Here is a 27,169-nt window from a genome sequence, read left to right as displayed (position 1 = left end):
CCGGCAGTCCTAAGGTTGGGACCAGCAATCTCCATGAGGACACACATTCAGGTAATATGGGATACACAATTCCAAGAGAGCCAGTAACTCACATATTTCCTTCCAGTCATCTTAGCTGGCGTCCTACAGGTGTCAAACACAATCCAATCTAATCTAGCTGTAAAACTGTCTATTTCCATAAATATGCAGAAAAGAGAAGGGAAGAGGCTGTGGGATGGTCTTTCTGTGTGCTGTATTTGTCTTGCTATCATTGGTTGATAAGTAAAGCTGATTTGGCCTAAAGCCAGGGACAATATAGCTGGCGGGAAAGTCAGAGACTGAGTACAGGAAAAAGGGTGGAGAGAGAGAGAGACACGCCAGCTGCTGAGGAAGCAAGACAGGTTAAAAACTGAGGTAACACCATGGCCACGTGGCAATATATAAAGTAACAGAAATGGGTTAATTTAAATGTAAGAGCTAGTGAGCAATAAGACTGAGCCATCAGCCACGCACTTATAAGTAATATTAAGCCTCAGAGTGATTATTTGGGAACTGGAGGGCAGGAGAGAAACCTCCGATTACATAAAGGTGTACCAACATGAAGCTCTCAAATTTCCATAAGGTCTGAAAAAGCTTTAAAAGGGGCTTCTAAATACACAGCAATGGAGCTAAAAACAGCTTCCTAGTTATGTCTCTCACGAGGGCGACAGTGCAGAGATGCCACAACATGCAGGCTTGAGCACAGCATGGCAGATTCCTGAAAGCTGGGCAACAGTTGCGTGGTGGATTTAGCGTTTGCTCATAGAGACAAAAAAGTCTAAAAGATCCACAGTAAAAGCAGTCCAGATGGAAAAACCTTTAAACAGGTTCCAGTATGTTTTACAATGTGTGTAGGCTTAAGAAAGAAAATGGATATAAGTAGTTGTAGAAATTAATACAATTGTTTTAAAAAAAACAAAATAAAAGTCTTTAAAGAGACAGTAAAAATAATATAAAAGAAAAAGTCATATAAATATGGGAAATCCACAGGGAGTCTGGAGCCTATGTGTTATTGTGTTGATTTTGAATTTTTTGATAGCTGATGGTCAAGAGATAGCTGTTGAGAGACATGTGATTGAAAGAGCGACTAATAAAAAAACCAACATAAATATTTTATAAACGCCTTGGTTTTAAAACGAAAGTCAAAAATATATTTGTAAAATGGAACTTAAAAGATGCATTACTTTGGAGAAGTTGTTTTGTATCCACAGGAAACGAGAGGCTATGGATACATTACAGATTAAGATGGACCAGCTGTGATCAAGACCACCTGACCTTGTCAGGTGAAATCTATCAACAAAGATTATAACCAATCTTCTCAGGACTTAGCCATTATCTCAAATTTTCTCAGGAACCCTAACGATACTTTGTTCACAGACAGCAGGAAGCAGTTTGGAGACACTGATGTCCACATTCCCCAGAGTTGGGTGTATGGATGGTCTTTAGTTATTTGGTGGGTTATGGACATTTGTTATATTTAAGGGAATATAGGAAGGTATAATAAAATAAATTTAAAGCCAATTTTGTTACAAAGCATGTATGTTTCTATTCTTGTTTAAATTATTTTTGTATATTATTACAAATTTAAGGTTATTTTTGTTATACTGTATATCTGTTTCTACTTCTGTTTAAGGTTTTTTTTTTGGTTTTTTTTTTTTTTTTTTTTTTTGGTTTTTTCGAGACAGGGTTTCTCTATGGCTTTGGAGTCTGTCCTGGAACTAGCTCTCTAGACCAGGCTGGTCTCGAACTCACAGAGATCCTCCTACCTCTGCCTCCCGAGTGCTGGGATTAAAGGCGTGCGCCCCCATCGCCTGGCTTTAAGGTATTTTTATATATTGATACAAATATAAGGTTACTGTCCCTATGCTGCACATATGTTTTCTATTTTTGCTTAAGGTATTACCTATACAGCTCATACCTATAAAACTTGTTTAATTATGCAATATGAAGTTTTAGTCCTTAAAAGCTATTTTGGCTAATAAAGAAATACAGGCTAATAGTGACCCATATCTATCAAATTTATAGTTATGTTAGATTTTCAAGGTAATACAGAGAAATAGTTCAGATAGGTAATCTTCAAACACTTCAAAGACCTATGAATATGGCATTCATATGTCTTAAAAACTTAGACTTTTATCGACAGACACATCTGATCCTGGCAGCACCAATTATTTTAGGGGTATGATGGGCCTCAAAAATGTTCTTTATGGAGTTTTCTTTCAATGTGGCAATACTAGCCATTTGGGCAAGAAGTTACTCTTTCCTAGACTGCTTGATAATATGTTGTATAAACTGGACATGCAGGACCCACAGGAAAATGACCACCACTTCAGAGTTCCTGCTTCACAGAAGAAACTGCCAGGCATTCTGCTTGACAGGAAAGTGACTGACGAGCTGCCAACATAGATAAGGCAGCCTTTCAAACTTCCTGCTTCATTGAAAAGCCTGCTAAATGCTATGGGCCTGTAGGCTGAAAATGGATGCCCCAATGTAGCAAAAACCTTTGGGTGACTGTTCAGGCAGTCAGATATCTCTGTTACTTCTAGAGTTTTGGAAGTTGCTTGCAATGCATTTCCTGTTTACTCAGGTAATATTATATCCTTCCGGGGTCTTTGATGGAGTTGAAGACTAGACAGTTATAACTGTTTTCCTTAGTTATAATAAAAGATAAATTATATATGAAACTTTAGACTTACAAAGATAGAATAGATAATAGAGTATTTTCTTTAATTTTGCCAATACAAACTGACTAAATATTGTAACTGTGATTCTTACTTAATACTTGTGTTTGTTGTATACAATTTTACTATGTTAAAGTTAAAACCTTCCTTTTCAATTAGACAGAAAGGGGGAAATGCTGTAGGATGGTCTTTTTGTATGCTGTGAATATGGTTTTCCCCCATTGGTTGATAAATAAAGCTGATTTGGCCTATAGCCAGGAAGAACACAGCAAGGTGGGAAAGCCAAACTGAATACAGGGAAAAGAAGAGTGAAGAAGAGAGAGATGCCAGTCAGCTGACAAGGAAGCAAGCTATGGAAATAATGAGGTGATGCGTATGGCAATATATAGATTAATAGAAATGGGCTAATTTAAATGTAAGAGCTAGCTAGTAATAAGTCTGGGTCATTGGCCAAGCATTTATAAGTAATATTAAGCCTCAGAGTGGTTATTCGAAAACTGGCGGGCAGGAAAGAAACCTCCAATTACAGGAACCATGTAAATTGGTACATTTCCTGGTTCTCTCTGCAGATATTGCACAGATCTATAACATAATGTATCTCAGAAGACAACCATCCACTTATGCATATTTGAGATAGCTAACCAAACATAGCTAATTTTGTAAATAATCATTTTAGGATTTACTATTTTCAAAAGTCTAAGAAATTTGGACTGGGAGATGATTTAGTACAAATATTGGTAGTACAAGCATGAAGAACCGAGCTCAAATCCTCGGAACCCAGGTTGGTTCCCTGGAGACAGGAGACATAAGGGGCCCCAGGATTTGCTGGCCAAGAGCCTGGCTCCAGATTCAGTGAGACCCTGGGGAGAATAAGGGAGTGGACTGGAACTCCTAACGGCATCCTCTGTCCTCCGCACATGTCTGGGTATGCACACACACTCCTATACATGATGCGCACAGACACACTGCCCACCCCCCAAATCTAAGCACAGGAGACTGAAACTAGGATAGACAGAGACTCCATGTTCCTGGAAGAGACTGTGTTTGTGGGGTCTCTTTGTTATGCGTAATTTTATGAGTGCATAAACAAGGGAAAGGATTCAAGAAAATATCCGGTTACATCACTGAAAGAATCCAACGAGGTGGAAGAGAACCTTAGTGTGAAAGAGCAGGAACAAACGCCTGATAACTAAACTCTAGCTCTAGAAAACAAGTACAAGGCATGTTTCCATGATTCCCAGACGTGCAAACACACCTGAAAATCATGCTAAAGAATGACAGGCTGGCTCTCGGCTAAGTGTATTCCTCTAAGTGCGTCCACATCGGTGAGTAGAGAAATTAGAAGCTGGGGGAATAGAGTGTGAAGGGAAGAAGTCAGATGTGTCTAACCCCACAGGGTCCCCGTGACAGAAACAGCATTGTGCTCACCTGAACAGAGCCACCACGTTCTCACTGGTCACTGCCACCTCCTCCTCCGGGAGCATGCTCAGAATGGCAGCTTTCAAGAACACATATGTTGCCTTGAGGAAACAAAGACAAGGGCTCACTAGAGAACATGAGATTTTAGCTTGCACACAGAAGTGACCTAGAACCCTCCCACACGTCACATTTAAAGGTGTCAGGTGAGCTGTCTGTTTCAACAGAGTCCCAGCACTAAGAGGGGTGAGTGGATATGGGGCTCCCATGTCTAACCAGAAACTATTTGCAGTTGACGCTATTGGGAAAGGGGAACCCGGCTTCCACAATGGAGTGTCACTGGGTACACTGACCAAACTCCCAGAGCAGGACGCAGCTCCATGCGAGGAGGAGCTGGCCAACATAAAACGAACTCCATGTTTTTGGTTTTTGTTGGTTTTAGTGTGTGTGTGTGTGTGTGTGTGTGTGTGTGTGTGTGTGTGTGATTTTTGGTTTGTTCTGAGACTTTTGGTTTATTTATTCTTTGTGGGTGGTATGATTTTCATTTTTGTAATTTAAAGTTGGTTTTTTTTTAAGATAGGGAGAGAACGTAAGTTGGGTAGGTAGGGAGGATCTGGGAGGAGTTAGGGAAGGGAACGTGATAAAAGTACGCTGTATAAATGAAATATTTAATTTAAAAAATGAAACAGAGGCTTTAGCTCTCTGCTCAGACTGAAGTGCTGAAGCACTCTGATGAAGCTGGGTCCAATGGCATGTCTATCATCCCAGCACTTGGGAAGCTTAGGCAGGAGGCTGCCACAAGTTTAAGGTCAACCTGGGATTCACAATGAGCTCCAGGCTAGCCTTGGCTACAAAGGGAAATTCTGTCTCAAAAAAAGTGGGGGGAAAAACACGTGCTCAAATACATCTACACAGTTTTCAAAACTGATTAAAAAATATCACTAACTATTAAAAAAAACGTTTGTGTCAGATGACAGTAAGTTTTCAGAGGTCATTTTCCTATGACAGGAACGTGCCATCATGGGTAAGAAAGTGGGCAGAACAAACAAAAATCGTCATCTCTTCCTCTCAACTTCTCAAAAATGGCTCAGAGCTAACTTTAATTATCACCAAAAACCTGGTCAGGGCACTGGGAGTCTACAGAGATCACCAAGATCACAATAGTGATATGGGAGATTGTAAACCCAGATGCCGTTTATCCTGGCAGTAAAATGCCTCTGTTGGACAGCACTTTGGGGGACTTTTTACGCCTGGAGTGCTGACGACAGCACCTCGATTCTGTACTAGCTAATCACCGCCACCCCCTCCTCCTGCAGGTCTCTAAACTGAGCATCAGTGTCTTGAAAAATCGATCTTAAATGACAAACACCGTAGCCAAGCAGCAGCAGAAAAGGCGGACAGCAGTAGGAGTTTACCTTGGACCATTTACTCTCTTTGCAGAGTAGGTCTGAATAATGATACGCCTGCATCCAATTCTGCTGGTATATGTAAATCCACATTAATTCCCAGTAACAGAGATGGTGAAACTGTCTCCACTCTTCTTGAACTGAAATGCATTTTCGAAACGTTTCTTGAGCCTATAAGTCAATTGCATAAAGCTGATCATCCAGATATTAGACAAGGAGATAATAACCTAATGGAAAAATACATAAAACACTTTGTACATAGAGAACAAAAGCATCACTCAGTAAGCCACGCAATATGACATTACGTTCTCTTCCTTACGTGCGATGATACAGTTAGATTCTGCCGTGTAACTTCACTTTGTGAGGGGACCTTGTACTTTATAACACAGGAATAGAAAAGCCCTTTCCAGTGAGAGAGAAATGCCAAAATTCTTTCATAAAACACAGACCACAACAGTGTAAGAACCTCACTGATCAAAACACACTTTAAAAAAAATTGCAAACACTGGGTAGGCAAAGAAGGTATTGCTGCCCACATATCAGCCGATTTTATCAGAAAAATTGGTAAAAATGTAACCAGGCAAATCGGAGAAAAGAATAAACCATCAATAAATATATATATCAAATTCACAAACTAGTTAATCGAATTTGAAACTTTGGGCTAGGCATAGCTTAGTGGCAAAGCACTTGGCCAGCATACATACACAAGACCCCAGATTTGACAAGCACAACAAATAACAATAACAAGAATGAAATTAGGTCAGAAATTCAATTCCTTTTTTATGCTCATCATCTGGGCAAAAAAAATTAAAGGACAGAGACTTCCAGAGTTGACAAAGAGTACTAAAAATATAGATTCTCATGTTTGAAGATTTATTAATTTTTATGTGTACTTGTGAGTGCCCACACCACACACATATTGCACCCCATGCATGCCTGGTGTCTACAGAGGCCAGAAGAGGGTGTCAGATCCCTTGGAATTGGAGTTATAGGCAGCTGTGAGCCACCTGATGTGGGTGCTGGGGACTGAGCCTGTGAGAAGAGCAAATGCTCTTAACCACTGAGGTATCTCTCTAATCTGTTTCTCATTTCTTTACAGAGGTTTAAGACTCTTCGGTAAGAGAGGCAATTTGCCTGGATGGCAAGAATGCAACCACCACGTGCCCCAGAATCCTATCCTGATGGATCTGTGCACAGAAATGCACATAACAGTGGCTTAGTGATCAGTCCCTAGCAGCTATTCTGGGCCTGAGGAATCTGTAGGCTGCCCCTGAGCACAATAAACTTGGCATTTTTGTATCAAGGATGGCCCATGTCTGTGTGTGTCTCTCTCTCTGTCTGTGTGAGTGTGTTTTTAAGTCTCCAGCTTAAGTCCTGGCTCGCATATCATCTTGTAGTGGTCTGGGCGCTACAGGACATTTGGATTTTCACAAGTAGCCACTTTAGTAAATATAAATATCCATCTCATAAAAGGAAGTAGAGCCATTAAAATAAACAGAAGACTTAAATACACTGACCTGGAGGAAGATCTAGGGTTTAATATGAATAGAAACAATGTTTGCTCTCATTTGTGTAGAAGGATACACAGATACACACACCTTCTTCTCTTGTACATCAAGGGAATTAACCAACTAGTGCCTCTGAGGAGGAACCAGTGCAGTTGCATGGGAGGCAAAAGATAGGTTCCAAAAACTATGCAGAAACCAATAATTCTCAAAGCTTTCTGAGACCTCTTAGATTGCCTATGTGTTATTTTATACATTCTTTAAAAAATATTTTATACATTCTACAATAAACTATTTCACATACTTTATGCATAAACATGAATTGAGATAAATTACTAAATATGGCAACATATGTGTACAAAGTAAAAGCGTGGCTTTTCAGAATTATATTACCTATTTCTTTTTTTTTTATCCTAGTCCACATAGACAGATTTACTTATGTTGAGTGAGTGTGTGCTGGACACAGACAGTGCCCCAGATAACCCTTGCTGGACTAGCTACCTTCTCAGCATTGCCTTTCAGCAGCTCGATCCGGGCGTGGTAGAACAGTATGAGCGAGCCCTGCGGAGAAAGGAGAAACACACTTGAACAGACCGTGGCGGCTGGACAGCGGCTGACAGACACCGGAACACTGAGCATACATTGGGGAACTGCTGAAGGAAGGGCGCCAGGAGACTCTCTGCTTCCACCACGTTCACTTCTCCTGTACCTGGAAATGGAACAGACACGGCTCAGTGCTCACAGACGCGGTACACATTTACAACCAACTCTCAAAACGTCACCATACACTGCGAATACAGACACAGAAGGGGATTATTTTGTCTTTGTTTACATCTGAGAAGCACATGATCTAAAGAGCTCTAGGGAAGACAAATTCTTAAGAATGGAGATGGCTACTTCAGATCCCCTCTGGCATTTCTACTTTTCAAGACAATGTCAACTTACTTTACCTCTAAATTTAAATTTATAAAAATATTGAAAGTCCAACATGAAGGTGGTGAAATTTAGCAGCCTACTACATAAATCTTATTTGAGAGTAGACTGTCACTCCAGTACCAGGGGATCCAATGCCCTCTTCTGGCCACTGTGGGCACTAAGCATGCACACGGTGCACAGGCATACATGCAGACAAAACACTCACACACATAAATTAAATACATACATAAATATAAGTAACTTTAAAAAATGTTCAGTGAGAACAACCAGTCAAGTGTCTCTGCCAAAGATGACTATGACAAATCTATCTTCCAACTCAAAAAAGCCATAGGTAAACAGCTGGAGCCTACTAGCTCTTACCAAGAATAAGGGAGATGTAGGTATGGAAAGCCAGGATGGTAAGGCAGCAGAGCGGGGACCGCATGCTGCTTCCCAACGCACCTTCCCGCAGCTGCAGAAGGCCCAGGTCCTGCGGAGAATAATTGCATCACAGAAAAAAAAATCCAACTGAAAAAGCACGTTTATAAATTTTCACATGTCATTCGTATGTCCTGCCCTCTGTGAACTTTGGTGTTTTCTTCACCAACTTGGAATAATGATACCATTTAAACAGAAACAAACTTCCCATTTTAAACTGGCAGGAGACAACCTGGCAAAACCTCTGCAATTGCTCACTTCACACAGAAACAACTGAAGGGAAAGCTGACATGGAGGAACTGCCGGGTACAGACTGTAAACACGCCTGTTGGGGACCATGCTTAAAACAAGAAGACAGCCCACTGTGAGGAATGCCAATCCCTAGGCAGCTGGTGTGGGGCTGTACAGGGAAGCTATCTAAGCACAAGCCTTTGAGCAAGCAGTACAGTAAGTCAGCAAACAGACCTCCCCCCAAGCTCCTTCCTCGAGGTTCCAGCCCTGACTTCCCTCAAGGACAGACTACAGTCTGCAGGTGTAAATGAGCCTCTTCCTCCCCTACACTGTGTTTGCTTGGTGTTTCCTCATAGCAGCGACAGTGGTCAAACTAATCATCTCTATTGTGTGATCCTATGGAGAGGAATAAATTGCTCATGTCCAAGAAATACTGAATTCATTTGATAAAATTACTGATTCTGAGTTGGTAGGAACTTGTATCAACAGTAGAGCACGTATGCAACCACGTGCAACCCCAGGCCTGGGCTTCATCCCCAGCCCCACAGAAAATCATCCTGAGGTACAAGCTCAAGATGCTAGGACAGGCAAGAACAAAGGACTCTATGCCCTCAGAGACCGCCACCCAGTGGGGCAGTGAGACAGGAACTCACTCTTTTATGGGACCAGAGTGAACTCCCTCAAAAAGAAGACTGGATGATTCTGGAAGTTAGGGACACTTGAGCCTCACTGGGACAGTCTGAGGGCACTCTGTGGAAGCGATGGCATTGATCTGAAACCTAGGAGAGGAGGCACTCCTGAGAGAACATCACCCAAAAGCTGCTGGGGAAGAACACTACAACAGAGAGAAGCGGAAATTCCTGTCCACATGAAGACAAAATGCCGTTCGTACCCTGTTTCCAGAAAATCCAATAAATTCTAGCAGTCTGATAATTCTTGCTGGTAGAAGAGACAGCATCTGTAAGAAAAAACAGAAACGTGAGTGTACCTGGGTTTTAGAAAACTTTAACTATTGACAACCCAATGGTTGCCCAAGCTGGTCACAAGTTCAAAAGCTCCTACAAACTAAGCCAAGTTAAACTGAGTATGAAGCGGTGAGGAGAAAGCCTGGCCTTCCCATGACCCTCGAAGCACTGTCTTGACTCTTGTTGCGTGAAGAGAAGTAACGTGAAAGTAACTGTGGGGGAGGGCACTTTCTTTTTTTCCGTTTTGCTGTGTTTTGTTGAGATAGGTCTCATCTGCAGCTTAAGATAGACTTGATCCTGCCTCCTGCTCCTGAGTGCTGGATTACAGGCATGAGCACCATCCTGCTTTAAGCGAGGTCCTAAGGTAACGTGGGGGATGCTCCAGCACTGATAGAAGCAGACAGCTGCAGCAGCTCAGCTCCTTCCTGGGACATCCAGGAGTGGAGAAGGGACAATCTCCCAGAAATGGCTGTATGTGTAGTGACATACCAATCCATGGCTGGAACCAATGGGCTGGGGCTAGAGAGCCAGGGACTTAGGAGGAAGGAAGAGGTTTTAGATATCTCTCTCTGAATGGAAGACATTGTAGACCAGGTCAGTGATGAGGGCTTTAACAGAACGGGCAATCTATGAAGAAAAATCTGCACACTCCTGACACTGAGCAATGCACATGATTCTTTTCGCTACTTCATTTTCTAACCAGCTAAATCTTGTAAAATTTCCAGATCTCCAAATAACACATTGTATTCAGACAGTCTTACTCACTCTGCATCTCCCCAGAGACTATGAACAATCATTCCTCGAGTTAGATCACTCCCCTGCCCCTGCGTTTTCCACTCCAGAGCTACCATTACCACGGTAACAATACTTCCAAGGTTCTAGGCTCCTCACTACTAAAGGCTTTAACAGTTCAGTCAGGGTGCCCACGCTTCCCTTGCCCTGTGCTATCTAAGTGCATGCAGAACTTGGTAACATTCACGACACAGGAAAACTGGTCCATCAATCAAACAGAGGGAAAGGTTTGGGACGGCATTCAAATACAGATCAGGGATACTTGGTTTTGTCTACAAAAGGTTCCAGTTTCTTTATAAATGCTTCCTTACCAAATTAAAGGCCCCCGTGCCAAGCTTGACACCGCCTTCAAACTCATAGAAGAAGTGCTGCTCCTGTTTGTTCTTCTGAATTACGTGCAGGATGGAAAGGCACTCTCTAGGGTGAGAAAGAAGAGGAGAGCATCAGTTTCCTGGGACTCTGACAGACAAATGTTAAATCAGGTTTTCTACTTGTATTATACACTATAAATATACAAATTGCATTCTATAAATGTCATTACAAAAATGCAAAATATGATTGTGAAGGCATTTCATTTGTATTTTAATAAATAAAGCCTGCCTGAAAATCAGAGAGTAAAACAGCCCCACTGGTCAGTCTTACAGACCAGGTAGTGGTAACACACACCTCTAATCCCAGCTGCCACACTAGTTGCCATAGAAACCAGGCAGTACATACCTTTAAACCCAGCCCTAGAGAGAATTATAAAATGAGAGGAAACAGCTTTCAGACAGAATCTCATTCTAAGATTCTTAGAGGCAGGATCGCTATTTCAGACTGAGGTAGAGGTAAGAGCCAGTGGCTGGCTGTTTTGCTTTTTGGACCTTCAGGTTGAACCCCAATTTCTCTTTCTGAGTTTTTATTAATTGTGCTTCATCTGCTCCCAAAGCTACTGGGTAATTCCCACCAAGGAGAAAGGAAACATCCATTTGTACAGTGTTTAGGAAATAGTGTTTGTAAATTTAAAGGAAAAGAGGGATCAACCATCAGCAAGCAGAAAGAAGCAAAAGGGTGTGAGGAGGGTGTGCTGGTGGGGGTGGGTAGGAGTGAGGTGGGGTGGGGGTGGTGCTGGTGGTGCTGGTTCTGGTGGTGGGTGCTGCTGCTGGTGGTAGTGGTGTCTGACCCCAGGCTCCCACTCGCTAGGAAAGTGCCCCTAAGCTATATCCCCAGACCCCAGATCATCTTCAAAAGACAAACAATCAAAGGCATGTAAAAAAGTAAGTGGCAACTGCCAACTGGACTGGGAAACAGCCCTTTGAGAAGGGAATGCAGAGGATGTGTCTCGGTGACAGGACACCTGTATATTGTCCCCAAGGCCCCACGTTCCATCCCAGTGCCACAAAGAGCAACACAACAAAATCATAGGGTGTAACCAGGTATCTCCTATCACCAATGCAATGTAATGTGTGAGGCACAGTTTCCCTTAGGACACTTTCTAGGCAAATCTAGCAAGCTCAGAGCTAACCTGGCTTCTAAACAGTACTAACTGACAAGAACCTTCCAACTTAGCCCAGACTGCTGTCTGCCCCGAGACACATTCATTGTCTTTAAAACAAACAAAACAAAACAAACAAACAAAACAGACTTGGTGGCACAGGATTGCAATCCTAGCACTCAAGAGGCTGAAACAGGAGGATTTCCTGGAGTTCAAAGTCAGCCTGGGTTACTGTCTGAGTTCAAGGCCAGTATGGGCTAGAATGAGAGCCTGTCTCAGCAGATAGAGATTAAGGGGACGTGGCAACTAAACGTGACTCTCAGATTATACCCTCGAACAAAAGGAACACTGAGACAGCTGGACACTGTAAAGGCGTAGATGTCAGTTTAACAATGAGCTGTGATTATGCAGTACGTATTTCTGCATCTAAGTGAAAGAGCCGTGAAAATCCTTTCTAATGTTAATGTCTGCATGTGGATGTGTTGTGCTCTGTATAGGTACCCGAGAAGACCAGAGGCATAGGATCCTTGGGATCGGGAATTCCAGGCAGTGAACTGCTGACGTGGGAGCTAGGACCTGAATTTGGTCCACTGCATTAGTAGTAGGAACTCTTAGCCACTCAATCATTCCAGCTCTCACAGTGGAAAGTTTTCATGGAAGGTTAAAAGCTGATTTTAAACTATAATCGAGCTTTTTACTTTGTAGGATGAGTGTATCTGTTAAATCTGAATAGATATATAAAAATTATAATAACAAATTATTTCAAAGTAGAAAATTTTCATTTAAGTTTAAAAGGTTTTTATTTTTATTTTAGTGTGTGTGTGTGTGTGTGTGTGTGTGTGTGTGCGCGTGGGTGCACGCATACACACAATTTGCCTCTGATTGCCTGGAACTGAAATCATAGGGATTTGTGAGTCACCCAGTGTGGATACTGAAATCCAAACTTTGGTCCTGTAACAAATCAGAAGGTAGCACTTAACACCTAAGACATGTCTCCTTCCCCAAGCTTTTAATTTTAAGATCATAAAATATTACCCTATGTTCTTTCCTAATAACTTTTAAAATTTTTAAAAATACTAAATCTTGTTGGAATTTATTTTTGTATTAATGATGGGCTTTTTTGTTGTTGTTTTGTTTTTCAAGATAGGGTTTCTCTGTAGCTTTGGAGCCTGGCCCTGAACTCATAGAGATCCTCCTGCCTCTGCCTCCTGAGTGCTGGGATTAAAGACAGGTATCACCACAGCCAGGCTAATGGTGTATTTTTTTTTCTTAAAACAGTTTTCAAAAAAATATTTAAAGTATTTCTCTTTCTCCACTATTTTGAAAGGACTCATGTGTAAATAGGAATTTAGTAGTGTGAACTTCTAACTAAACATCTGTGTGTATAAGTACTTGCGCACACACACACACTCACACATATAAAATCCCTGTCACTATAGTGATAAAGGTGGTCTTCGTTACCATAGGACTACTTAAATTTGTATTTTAAAGTTTTGATGACTGGAAAAGCAACCACCTCTTTAATCTTCTAAAAAATACTTGGAAAGGAAATTTAAAAACATAATGCCAAGTTTCCCACATCAGCTCCCTCTTGCAACATTTTCCTTCCTTCCTTCCTTCCTTCCTTCTTTCTTTCTTTCTTTCTTTCTTTCGGATTCCAAGTATACATAATGAGTACTGATAAAAGCGCCTCTTGCAGTACCGATTCGGGTTCTGCTTCTGGTAATGGGATTTGTTCCCAGTAGTGGCAGGAAGCTTATGTGAGACTTGTTCTCCCACACATAACAATTATAAACCCTAAAAAATACACAAAAATATATTTAAAATATTTCTGCAGGCTCGGAAACTGAAGGTGGAGTAGGCAGAAACTGGAGAAGAGTTAAATTCGAAAGCAGGAAATAGCTCACGAATTAACTTTATATCCAAGTGTCTGTTCCTGAAAGCAAGCCCCACTCCTTACAGGGTACACAGAACACCATCAGGACACCAGACTCCCTGCGCTAGAGGGGCTGGGTGGATATAAGGGCATTTTCACAGATGAGAGGTGGGAACTCTCTACTGGTAGGAACCCATCAGCCATGTTACTAGGGGAAGGTCCAGAGGCAGCAGAGGTGCAGGCGTGATGTCCTACAACAGTAAGAATCCAGAGCCCAGGTCTAAGCAAATGAATTGCTTTCTAGAACAGAGCTTGGTACACTTCAGGGGAAGGATGAAAGACTCCAGAGTCTCCACAGATACATCAGTATCCAATTTAAACACCATTCCATGGGAAAACATGACATACAGTCAACAGAAAAGCAATGAAAAGAAACTGATTCCAGGATGACCCACATGCTGGGTCTAAGCTAAAATTAAAAACTGTATGTAACTTACTAAACCCAATCAGACTGACTCGTGTGCCATTAGAGGTTCAGAGGAAATAAGTGAGAAAAGATGCAGAGAAAAACAAGAACAACAACTTTGAGGAAATAATGGCCATAAAAGCCAAAGCCAAAACCACACTCAAACTACTGAGACGCAGATACAACTTGTTCTTCAGGAGACAGAAACAATGGCTCATTAGATCCAGGAAACAATTACACACACGGCAGAGGTCTCAACCACACCAGCGCTGATGCAACAGCGTGATGGTTTTAGGTGCTGAAAAACGAGCACCCTAACAACTCCGAATACTAGAGTTAGCAAGAATGTCCTTGAAGGTGAAAGCCAAAATAAGCAGGTTTGCAAATAAATGAAAACAGAAGAGAAATGTTGAAAGTTCATACGAGGAGAGAAGCTAAGGAAGTTCATCGGCAGACGAGTGAACAGAAAGGGTGCCGAATACAGTGGTGAGCAGACCAGAGTGAGACAAAGGACTTTAAAACAAAGAGCTGATGCTGTGTTGTGGGTTTAATGATGCTCATATAGAACACATCGTAATAGTTAAAAGGCTGTCCTGTTAATATGTTAGTAATTAAAGCGGTCAGCTTGACAAGTCCTGGAGTCGCCTGAGAAGGGAGTCTCCATTGAGGGATTGTAAAATTTAGACTGGCCTGTGGGCAGATCTGAAAGAATGACTACTAATTGCTTTAGAAGACGCAGCCTACGCTAACTATAATAAGCAAAGGACGTTATAATCACTATAGTAACCATAAGAAATAGAGGTACAAAATTATAGCAGATTTTTAAAAAGTTTTTATTAAAGCAAGCCAAATGTAATGGCACGTGATTGTAATTCCAGCACTCCAAAGTCTGAGGCAGGAGAATCAGAGGTTTAAAGCCAGGCTGTGCTATATGTGAGTCTCAAGAAGACAATACATAAAAAACAGCACAAATACAAAATATACAAATAATTCTTAGGAGAAATAAGTAAAGGTTACCTAACCAGAAACGGTGTCTCCCATTTTCTCTTTCAATATTTGCTCTTGAAATGCATGTAAATTTAGAACTCTCTGTCCTACAGCACCAAGTACACTCAGGCAAGAGTCAAGTGATTTACCAACACCAAATGAAGACATCTAGCCATGCTGGGTTCATAAGAATTTGGAAGAACAAAATTGTACAGCCCAAGAATCAAACTATTTAAAAGCCAATCTTAAGTGTGGTGACACTTGGGAAGCTGAGGCAGGAAAATCAAGAGTTCCAGGCTAGCCGAGGGATAGAATAAGAGCCTGTCTTCAAAAGTAGTTAACTGAATTTCAATTTAAGTCACATTTTACTTTGTAACTTACTTATATATTTGGTAACTTGTTCTAATTTTGAGTCCACCTTTGATGAAGTTGATCATATTTTCATCCTGAAAATAATACAATTAAATAATTAGAGCATTTAGGGTGGAAAGTTAAACAGTATGTATTTGTATAATGAGAAAGAGAGAGAGAGAGAGAGAGAGAGAGAGAGAGAGAGAGAGAGAGGGTGTTTACTGGGAATGGAACCTACAGCACTACTACTAATCAGCATCCCTAGTCCCAAACGTATTTTGAGCACACACTTTTGAAATTGACATGAGTCTTGCTTTACATTTGAAATGTGCCATTTTGTAATTTTCTTACAAGTTTGAAGGTAGTAAAAAAATAATATTTTTTAAAAAAATGTTTGCATTGCCTTGTATTTTAAGATTTATTTATTTATTATGTATACAGTGTTCTGCCTGCATGTGCGCCTGCAGGCCAGAAGAGGGCACTTGATCTCATTACAGATGGTTGTGAGCCACCATGTGGTTGTCAGGAATTGAACTCAGGACCTTAAGAAGAGCAGGCAGTGTTCTTAGCTGCTGAGCTATACCTTGTATTTCTAAAGAAGTAATCCTCACAAATTTTGGGGCGAATGTAGTCCAAAGCTGAGCATCTACTGAGCAACACTCCCCCAGGGGCAGTGGTATCCAGAACACTTGGCTACACAAATCAGCTTGAAGGCCAAACTTTCCTATCCATCCCACCCAGTAAATGGTTCTTCTTTCAGCAATCATTGGACAAGCAGTCTACTTAACATTGTACATTTTAATCCTATAAATTTGCAGACCAAAAAACAATGATCTAAATTCTTAAGAGGTTGTCACTAATATGCAATTTGGGGGTAGGGGGTCATTTTACTTCTCTCTGCCTGAAGGTTATCCATCATGAAATTGAGGCAGTTGGCCTAGATGAATGGCATTTTCAGAACCAGCATTCTAAGAGTCTCCTAATAAATTATATCCTATAATCCACTGAAGGACATTATGCTAATGGTGCTGACAGAGACGAGCCTATGCTCCACACTTCTAAGGAGACTGGTGAAAGAGAAGCTGTTTTAGTTCACTATTCTCATTAGCTACTTAAATGTTTAACATTCCCATTAATATACAAATCAGTAAATACAAAATTCACTACACAACTTAAGTGCTTACATTCTTATTTAAGAACTCTTATATTTACAGAGGCTCAAATACAGGTAGAAAAAAATTTCTTAGGTTAAAGTCTGATTCAAATAAGGTTGTTTCATTTTATTTTGTGATTCAGCAAACACTGACCAAATGCTTATTTTGTGCTGGGCACCTGAATGCAAAAGCAACATGATGTGCTAAGTGACTAGGCATGCACAGTGATGGAGACACACACAGACGTCAAGAGAAAGAACACAAAGTGCACATGACATCAGCCAGAAAACCCACCTGCAGCGTTGGACAAGGGATGAGCAGATGAAGGAAGGCAAAGCAGCCCTAAATTTGCATGCAAAGGAAACCTCAGCTGGACATGGCAGGGAGCAGTGAAGGCCATACTGGCATCTGCATGTACAGAGATGAGAGCTAACACTCTGACATCTGCATATATGGAGATTGAGCAGCTACTGAAGAGAAGGAAGGAATTGAGGAGAAGGGAAGCTGCATTGATCCCTATGCCTAGGGTTAGCACCTGAGGACAACCCTAAGAGGAGAAGCAGGGGACTTAGGGAGAGGCACCAGTGCAGCCTGGAAACCTCTTCCCAATTTGTGATATTCTGATAGAGAATACTGACAGAGTCCACGAAAGTCATGAAATGCAGAAACAGAAAATAACAAGGCGCGAATCTCATTTCTGATAGTCCTCAATCACAGAATGCAGGATAAATTAAAAGTGAAAAGAAACCAGAGACAGAGTCACTCAACTGCTGTACAATCAATTCAGCAAAAGCTGATGAGCACCTCTGCAGGAGCAATGACAGTGGGAGCACGGAGAAAGAAGTGGAGCTGATGAGCACCTCTGCAGGGGCAGTGATGGTGGGAGCACGGAGGAAGAGGTGGAACTGATGAGCACCTCTGCAGGGGCAGTGATGGTGGGAGCACGGAGGAAGGGGGAGAGCTGATGAGCACCTCTGCAGGGGCAGTGATGGTGGGAGCATGGAGGAAGAGGTGGAGCTGATGAGCACCTCTGCAGGGGCAGTGACGGTGGGAGCACGGAGGAAGAGGTAGAGCTGATGAGCACCTCTGCAGGGGCAGTGATGGTGGGAGCACGGAGGAAGGGGTAGAACTGAAGATCTTTAAACAGCCAAAACACGGGTACAGAAGTGACCACAGGCAGACATGAGGAAGACAGGTAAGTCATGAACACCTCCAAGAAGCTTGATTTCAAGTCCTCAGTTACAAAACAAACTCGTAAACCTAATATTTAATTGTCAAATCTCCATTTGGAAAACACATAAGGAGAAATTCTGGGGCCTCCGTGACTCACATCACGGTGTTACTAAGATGGTGAGACCGCTGTTGTCAACCCATCTGGGTTACATACAGGGCTTGGGGGAAGAAGATAAAAGGGCCACACTGATTCAATTGCACTGAATCAGAATCTAAACTAACAGGTCAACTTGCATGGGAAAAAATATCAAGACAAGCCACCCCCGCCCTCCGAAAAACAGAGGACAATAACTTCCAAGATAATTCCGAAGTTTGAGATTGCTTTCTGCTTTCTTTTCATCTCTACTCCTGTCCCTCGTGACAGTCACCACTGAGCCACAATGCTGAGGTCATGTTTTGAGAAGCACTGAGGCATACACAGGTGGCAGGTAAGGCACCTCCTAAGAAAAGGACTGTTCTGGCCAGGTATGGTGGCTAGCACTTGGGAGGCAGGGGCAGGTGAACCTCCATGAGTTCATGAGTTCAAGGACAGCCTGGTCTTACAGAGGGTTACAGGCCAGCCACAGCTACACAGTGAAACCCTGTCGTGAGACAAAAGCAAAAAAAAAAAAAAAAAAAAAAAAAAAGGGAAAAAAGGGAATGAGGATAGAAAGGACAGGGTGGGTAAGGCCAACACGGTCTACAGAGCAAGCTCCAGGACAGCCAAGGCTACACAGACAAACCCTGGGGACGGGGAGGGAGGGCTCCTAGGACCACACACATGCGACCTGGAGCTCCTTCTGTTTCCACACTAGGAAGCATCCTAAGTCATCTGAAACAGTCACTAAGTACATCTGCATGGGAATACAGCTCTCTGGAGCCTTCTTTCAGACAGACTTTATCAGGATAACAAATACCTTCCATTACCACTCTAAGTCTCAGTGCTAACACACGATGAGCAACATTTACCTTTTTCTGTACAACGCTGGCAGGCTTCCCACCCAACACCAATATTCAGCCAGACCTTTATTACCTGCACAAATGTGAGCGCGGCTTTCTGTAGGAGACACTCGGCGTAGCAGATTTCGGCATGCATTTCCTCTGTTAAAAACAAACACAATTCTATTAAGACACAGTATTGCTCTAGACGTTCTGAAAGGGCTGGAAGGTGAGGAGCCCATGAGAGATACACAGGCCTAGACAGCTTCTGTGCATCCAGAGAAACAGGATGGTTTGTTCTTAGTCCTGGCACAAGATTTTCCTGGAATCTGTGAACTGTTCAGGGAAATCGTCTTCGGCCCCATTCAACAATGACAGCAGAGTGGGGCTTGGACAGCAGAGGAAAGCAACAGAGCCTCACGTCGGAGCCCAGGCAGGTCTGGAACTCACTAGGTATCTCAGACTGTCCTGCCTCAACAACCTGATTGGTGCTGTGATTAAAAGCAAGAATCACCACGCCTGATTGAGGCAAACAAAATTCAAAGGCCATTTAGAAAGAAGAAAACTACCTAAAAATAGCAGTAGCATGAGCATTTAGCAGTGGTATAGATTGAAAAGGCTCATTAAACTTACAAATTCTAGCTTCTAAACTATGCCGGCATGGCCATCAGGACGATGGTCAGACACACCGCCACCACTTCCGAGAGTTGTAGAGAACCTACTGCCCTGTGCACAAGTCAGGACTCCTTAGAGGCAGCAGCAAAGGAGCCATCCTTTCCGACTTACAGCATTTTCAACCTGAGCACAAACACGCGGTGCTCACCAAGAGGAGCCAAAGCTGTGCCCAGGGATGTGCACACTACCCCAAATGTGCCCCAACTTCCTATACAACCCGGGATATGTGCACAACACCCCAAACATGCCCCGACTTCCTATACAACCTGGGATAGGTGCACAACACCCCAAACATGCCCCGACTTCCTATACAACCCGGGATATGTGCACAACACCCCAAACATGCCCTGACTTCCTATACAACCCGGGATATGTGCACAACACCCCAAACATGCCCCGACTTCCTATACAACCCGGGATATGTGCGTGCCTGTGGGCCATATCAATTCAACTGACGGGACAACTCGGGGCAATCTGTGTCACTAGAAACAGTGTTGACCCAACTAGGTAAGAATGTAAGTTTTCCTTGCTTTACACACACATAACCCACAGGCTCTCTCATACAGACTAAGATCTTCAATTTATGAGGAATACGCAGCTGAGCTCCCCAGCAGCTAGGGTGGCAGCCACAGAAGACAGCACTCATCGGGCATCGCCCCCAGTCAAGGTGGCGTTCTCCAGGACACCTTCCTTCCAGGTGAGCCTCGCCATTATCTTCAGGGGAATTCAAAATGGTGGCTTATTTTCAGTCACCCAACTAGCCTCTTCTTAGGTAACTGTAAAGGTGACAACCACCTGGGGTTATTAATGTCAAAGGCCGCCTTGGGAAGAAACCACCTGCCTGGAGCAGGTGAAGAGGGGAGAAGTAAGCACTGTTAGAGGACCAGGTAAAGCAAGGCACAGAAGCACTGGCACCCTCCTAAAAGGGCACCGGGGCTCCTTGGCCGCAGCCTGGAATGTATGAGGAGAGGAGAGGGCAGCAGGGTGGGAAGGCCAGTCAGGGTGACACGGTACAGTACCGAATGTTACAGCCGGCCTGATTTGCCAGGCTAAACAGCAGGTCCTTACCAAGACCAAGACAGACAGTAAAGAGTACTACACAGGACACACCACGAAGCAGGGAGAGCAGGGACTCTTTCCACATCCAAAGCATTGCACCTCACACTGACTCTCTGAAGTCAGCCTGAAGCTACTCAGCTCCAGTCAGCAGACACGGTGGAGAGCAGCAAGTGTGTCCCATGGTAAGCCCATGGAAAGAAACTTCATGTAGTATACTCATTCCTTAACGCAGCTAGAAACTTGAGAACGTAAGCAAAATTACCAACAGGAAGACAAATCCCATACTAAAGCTACAGTGTTCTGCCGTGCCCATTGTTCTGGTTAGTTGTCAACCTGACAAAAGCCTAGACTATCCAGGAAGAGGACCCTCAGCTGAGGCTGGCCTGCAGGCAAGTCTCTGTAGGGCATTTTCTTGATTGATGATTGTTGTTGGAGGGCCCAGGAGATGGTTCTGGGTGGTGTAAGAAAGCAGCCTGAGTAAGCCATGGGGAAGAAGACAGTACCCATCTTCCCTCCATGGTCTTTGCTTCAGTTCCTGCCTTGGCTTCCCCTAAAAATGAACTGTGACCTATAAGCCAAATAAGTCCTGTCCTCCCCCAGCAACAGAAAGCAAAGGAAAGCGGCCCTCAAACATAAAGTCTGCTTGGATTGCGGTAGCAGCCAAAGACCCTGGGAATAACAGGCAACTTAATTTCCAGAGCTTTATCCCTTCATCACGGTTGAGTTACACTGTATAATTTCTTTACCAAAATGCCTCTTAATGTAAATTCCTTAGTTCATGAAAGAAATTCACAGTGTACTCAAAAGCTAACTAAGCAGTCTTTCTGCAATAATCTAAAGATACGATGAAGAAAGTATGGAATATATACATATTAGAGTACTACTCAGCAGTAAAAAACAAGGACTTCTTGAATTTTGCATACAAATGGATGGAAATAGAAAACACTATCCTGAGTGAGGTAAGCCAGACCCAAAAAGAGGAACATGGGATGTACTCACTCATATTTGGTTTCTAGCCATAAATAAAGGACATTGAGCCTATAATTCGCGATCCTAGAGAAGCTAAATAAGAAGGTGAACCCAAAGACAAACATATAGGCATCCTCCTGAATATTAACCTTCATCAGGCAATGAAAGGAGACAGAGACAGAGACCCACATTGGAGCACCAGACAGAAATCTCAAGGTCCAAATCAGGAGCAGAAGGAGAGAGAGCACGAGCAAGGAACTCAGGACTGTGAGGGGTGCACCCACACACTGAGACAATGGGGATGTTCTATTGGGAACCCACCAAGGCCAGCTGGCCTGGGTCTGAAAAAGCATGGGATAAAACCGGACTTGCTAAACATAGTGGACAATGAGGACTACTGAGAACTCAAGAACAATGGCAATGGGTTTTTGATCCTACTGCACGTACTGGCTTTGGGGGAGCCTAGGCAGTTTGGATGTTCACCTTACTAGACCTGGATGGAGGTGGGTGGTCCTTGGACTTCCCACAGGTCAGGGAACCCTGATTGCTCTTCGAGCTGATGAGGGAGGGGGACTTGATCAGGGGAGAGGGAGGGAAATGGGAGGCAGTGGCGGGGAGGAGGCAGAAATCTTTAATAAATAAATAAATTAAAAAAAATAATCTAAAGATACCAATAGTTCAGAAGAAGCTACAGACATGGGCTAGTTTTTCAATAATTAGTACAAAGTTCAGATTTTTTTTAAAATGCTCTGTTTAGAGGCAAGAAGGAAAAATCAGAACACAGTCATTGATTTTCCAGATGTGATAATTCAATATTTTTCCATCAACCATGAAGGATGTTTTCTACTCCCCTACAGGAGAACATGGGGCCAGTGGGAAGAGCTGAGGTTTAGGGAAAGTAGACTATTTTAAATGCTGCTTCGATGTTGGCCACCTTGGCTACTTACTCTCTGTGACCATCGGTTAAATATATTAGGACAGTTAATGTTAAAGAAAGCACCAAGAGTGAATCTGGTGCACAAAGAACACTTTCAGAAAACAGAGCATTGTGGTATTTTAAAATTATTTATACTCACACCAATAATGCTATGTCATTCCTCCCAAAACTAAGGTTTAAAACTCTCCAATATCAATCTCACACCACAAAAAGGCAAGCAGGAGCCAGTGCCACTTGGAGGGTGCCAGGAGGGAGAATACAGATCCCAGAGTCATGCCAGGGCCAATTTCATCTCCCGTGGGTCATCTCTGGAAAACTTTGGGCCTCCAAGTATCAGTCTGTACTCCTTTAGATGCTTGGGGTCAGTTTCTAATGAAAAAGAGGATGGGGTTCAACTGCCCGCGGTAACCGACAAAATGCCGTCTGCTTCTGTCATGGCTGAGTCCACACTATCCTCGTTTTCAGAAGTCCTAAAGACGTGATGTGCCACACTCCTCAACTGTAATCAACACTCATAACTCATGTCACTCAGTGTCCCAAACAAGCTGGTGACACACCTACGGAGCACATTCAAGGTCTGCGGCTTATACGTGACCACTCGACCACCTCTGACAGCCAAGCGCGGAGCTGCGCCCTAGTTTATCCAGTGTTTGGTACTAACTACCTCCTCCACAGGACAAGTTTGAAAACCACAATATGGACACGAATTCTCCAGAGACATCGTTGCCTCTACAGAATTGCCCAGATGCTCCCTGGTGGTGGGTCACCATCTCTACAGGGTCACGTAGAGCACTTAGGCCCTTGTTTTACTGGGAATAAAACAGCTAACAACTAACTAGTTTCCTCCATCTATCTATCGAGTGCTATCAATATTCTTAAAGCCCACAAACCAAACATCTTCATCATCTCTGTAGACAGCATTATCATTTTTAAAGATATAAAAACTACCCAGATACAGTGAGTGGTGCATGCTTTTAATCTCAGCACTTGGGAAGCAGAGTAGACGGATCTCTGTGAGTTCAAGGCCAGTCTGATCTACACAGTAAGTTCAGGCCAGTGAGGAATACATAGGAAGAGCCTGTCTCAAAAACAAAAAAGGACTTTTTCACCTTGGAAAAATACTAAAAGTCTGTATAACATGAAACTCTCCAAAGTGGTTGAATATAAAGTTTTCAGAAGAAAAAAATACCAATATCTATAAATATTGTAAAATTTCAGGCCCTTAGTTGCAGCAATTCTACTTTTAGAACACTGACTCATAAGATACTTGAAAGAATACACAAAGACATGTACGAATGTTTTTAGCACAGCAGCATTTGCTAACAATGAAAAAACTAAAGCCATATAGCTGTCCTTTAGTGTGAAAAATCCCCCGCCCTGTGGCACCATCCTGCTCATGACTGCACAGCTCTGAACAGATAAAGTGCATTGGCACACACTGATGTGGGTCCAGATGACACTGGAGTGTGTGTGTGCGTGTGTGCGTGTGAGTGGCTCAAGGCTTACAAAAAAAGGCAACTGAAAAACAGAACTCCATGTGTCCCTTATACACATCTGTGATCGTACCAAATGTGTCCAGAGCTGAGGTGAGTTAGAGGAGGAGCACCATGGGGAAAGAGAAAAGGATTCGCCCCTCATTTTCCACACGTAGGACAGGGTGCGTCCCTCCCTCTAAAGGGAAGGGAGAGCAACATCCCGCCTCTCTCACCTTCACTCAGCTGCTCCAGCGACCCACGAGAAAGCAGACTTGAGAAAGACTCCACAACTGTGCATTTCTTCCTGTATCTGCGATGGAGACCGACACGTGGGAGGAGAACAGAGGGGAAGACGGGCATCAGACCGAGTTCACCGTCACCGATAACCACCTGAATCACGCTGCAACTCAAAGCCCTCCTCTTCCCGTACTGCATGCACAGTGCCTAGGCCTGCACTGCCAACCACAATGGGCATTCAACCCACCACGCCTAGTGCAGAGGAGCCCACACACCACCCTGGGCACAAATCGTGCATAAACCTATGCTCCTCTTCCTGGATAAAAGCCTAGTTTCTGTGGTGAGCATCTCCACGGGAGAAAAATGGACGTAAAGTGCACTGTTGGGAAAACGCTCTTCATTTGAGGATTTCCAACATAATTACATGAAGATTCATCTTGCCCACATTAAAATTCACCAGTACAGATAATGGCTTTCACTGAGGCCTGCTACATGCAGACTGGAGCTTAACACTGATGCTCTGCCTCACTCTGATCCACCCAGAGTGTCTAAGCACATCCTGAGGCAAACAGAAATTCCCTTCTGGTTGTGCAGTTTCTCCCATAGAGAGGAAGCACACTCCCTGCTTGACCTGACAAGATACTTGGTTCTTAACTCGTCTACCTCAGCAGACCTCAAAAGGTCTAACCCTCTGAAGCCTCCCTCAGCCTCTCACTAGAGTTCAGATCCGTGTTTCCAGCAGGGGGCGCAGGTGCTAAAATGGGAGCCATATTATGAAGCCTCCAAGTTTCTCGGCCAATTCAGTTCTACGCAATGGAATTGAGGCTGAAGACCTGCAGCATAGTTCTGGCCAGCCTCAAACCCAGAGACCCTAGCTCAGCAAACGGCATCCCCTTGGCACGAAGGTAAGAAGATCTGGGGTCGTAAGTCAGATATTAACTACTCAGTCATACTTTTGGCAGGTTTGCAAAGCGTCCTTCATGGCGGAAATGCCGTTCTGGATGTCCTGCTGCTCAAAGGTCATGATGGCCTGCAAGACCACAATGGTGCTGTATCCCAAGGCGTGGTACATGCTCTCCTTGGCCCTGCAGAGAACACAGACAGTTAGCACATTTCAAAACAATGCAAGAAAAGGAAACGGAAGTCCCGGTGTTTCTGACATCAGCAACACAAAATCCTCACCACGCATGTTGACGTCTGCTCCACGTTCCTGAAATGATACACCCTCTGAAAGGCCTGCTTTAAAAACTCAGCAGAATAGAGCTGCCAACAACATGCCGTTCCCTGATTCAGCACAAGGGGGCAGCCTGGAGATTCATTTCCGAGAAAAAGTTTAAAAGCAAACCTATTTTATTTTTTTCTAATTGAATAGCGGGAAGTGTACCATCTTAATTTCTGAAATGAGTGAGGCCTGGTCGCCTACAACTTCAGTTCTAGCGTCTGAAAAATAGAGATAGGAGTTCAGGAACCCAAGGTCATCTTCGCCGAGTTTGAGGCCAGCCTGATTCTTTGTGATGAACAACTACATGTAAAGATATGTGGATGGATAAAGGGGTTCACTGCGTGACGCACTATGTCATGCTAAAGCTTCCATGATGAGATTTTTCCCTTCCTTTTTTTTTCCTTTTTTATCTTAAATTTTATTTTGCTTTATTTAGCGGTAGAGGTTGCAAGGGCACAGAGCAGATGCAAGGGGATGGGAGATGGGTGGGATCGAGATGCATGACGTGAAAGACAAAGAATAAAGAAAGGGGTTTTGATCCTACTGCACGTACTGGCTGTGGGGGAGCCTAGGCAGTTTGGATGCTCACCTTACTAGACCTGGATGGAGGTGGGTGGTCCTTGGACTTCCCACAGGTCAGGGAACCCTGATTGCTCTTTGAGCTGATGAGGGAAGGGGTCTTGATCGGGGGAGGGGGAGGGAAATGGGAGGCGGTGGCGGGGAGGAGGCAGAAATCTTTAATAAATAAATAAATTAAAAAAAAAAAAAACCCTGCTATCTCCTCTCTAGTCAAAGCCAAGAGGAAGCAAGATCTTTGCAATCAATTAGATGACAACCAAAGTAAACCTCAGGTCTACTACCTGGGTCTCCGGATTAAAGTCTGGGGGCTGAGGTTATCAAGTTCAGGATGATGGCCTGAGGCTGCTTGCTCTCCTCAAAGCCTCTTATGCTGATCATTTCTGTTGGAAACATCAAGGTGGGGTTTTGTTTTTAATTTAAGTGCTACGGCTCAACACCCCTAGGGCTACATAAAGCTAATGCAGCCAGGCGGTGGTGGCGCACGCCTTTAATCCCAGCACTTGGGAGGCAGAGGCAGGCGGATCTTTGTGAGTTCGAGACCAGCCTGGTCTACAAGAGCTAGTTCCAGGACAGGCTCCAAAACCACAGAGAAACCCTGTCTCGAAAAACTAAAAAAAAAAAAAAAAGCTAATGCAACATTATCCTTTTGCCTCGGACAGGGTCTGAAGAGCCTTCGTCCTGAATGAGGGCACTGCCTGCTCACACCGTGACATTCAAATCTCACACTCAAGTGAGGTAAAAAGGGGATTTTAACAGTGAATTACGCATAAAGATCAGAGACTATATAACTAGTCATTTATTTTTATTCCTATTTTATAAGCAGATGGTAGAGATGAAAAAGAGACCTGTTTCAAAAATAAATGAATAAAGGAGACAGGTAAAGACACCGCAGAGTCAGAGGGCAAGCTGACAGTCGGCGAAGGGAGGCAGAGAGTCAGAGGGCAAGCTGACAGTCGGCGAAGGGAGGCAGTTGTGAGGGCCCAAGGACTGAGCCTATTCCACCTTGACTGGAAGCCAGAGAGTCTGAGCTGATTTTTGCTCTTTCAAAGTTGTTGACAACAGGTGTGGCTACAACTGGAGATCCTGACCTAGGGTGTGGTTTAGGTTTTTGGGTATAAAGGTAGGTCCGCTCCACCCGAACCGAAGGTCGCTCCACTCGAACCAAAGGTGGGAGAATTCAAGTCTATTCC

At 43.4% G+C, this 27,169-nt stretch overlaps 1 protein-coding gene across 2 annotated transcripts in view; it reads right to left on the bottom strand.

Annotated features, from left to right (window-relative positions):
- Window positions 1-27,169, bottom strand: part of Ttc39b (tetratricopeptide repeat domain 39B) — a 112,354-nt gene that overhangs the window by 17,950 nt on the left and 67,235 nt on the right. For both annotated transcript variants that reach the window (XM_041651309.1, XM_041651311.1), the window contains 11 exons: window positions 25,132-25,263; window positions 24,175-24,251; window positions 18,921-18,988; window positions 15,552-15,616; window positions 10,679-10,784; window positions 9,503-9,568; window positions 8,323-8,431; window positions 7,668-7,735; window positions 7,528-7,587; window positions 5,531-5,692; window positions 4,128-4,219 (listed from right to left, as the gene is read on the bottom strand). In XM_041651309.1, coding sequence (XP_041507243.1) covers window positions 4,128-4,219; window positions 5,531-5,692; window positions 7,528-7,587; window positions 7,668-7,735; window positions 8,323-8,431; window positions 9,503-9,568; window positions 10,679-10,784; window positions 15,552-15,616; window positions 18,921-18,988; window positions 24,175-24,251; window positions 25,132-25,263 — 1,005 coding nt within the window. The remainder of the gene's footprint in view (window positions 1-4,127; window positions 4,220-5,530; window positions 5,693-7,527; window positions 7,588-7,667; window positions 7,736-8,322; window positions 8,432-9,502; window positions 9,569-10,678; window positions 10,785-15,551; window positions 15,617-18,920; window positions 18,989-24,174; window positions 24,252-25,131; window positions 25,264-27,169) is intronic.

The sequence above is a fragment of the Microtus oregoni genome, unplaced genomic scaffold, assembly GCF_018167655.1.
Source record: "Microtus oregoni isolate MIOR12 unplaced genomic scaffold, Mior012 000005F_ref0000423, whole genome shotgun sequence".
NCBI lineage: Eukaryota > Metazoa > Chordata > Mammalia > Rodentia > Cricetidae > Microtus > Microtus oregoni.
Note: the sequence above shows the minus strand (reverse complement) of the source record. Positions and strands in the feature narration are given on the sequence as shown.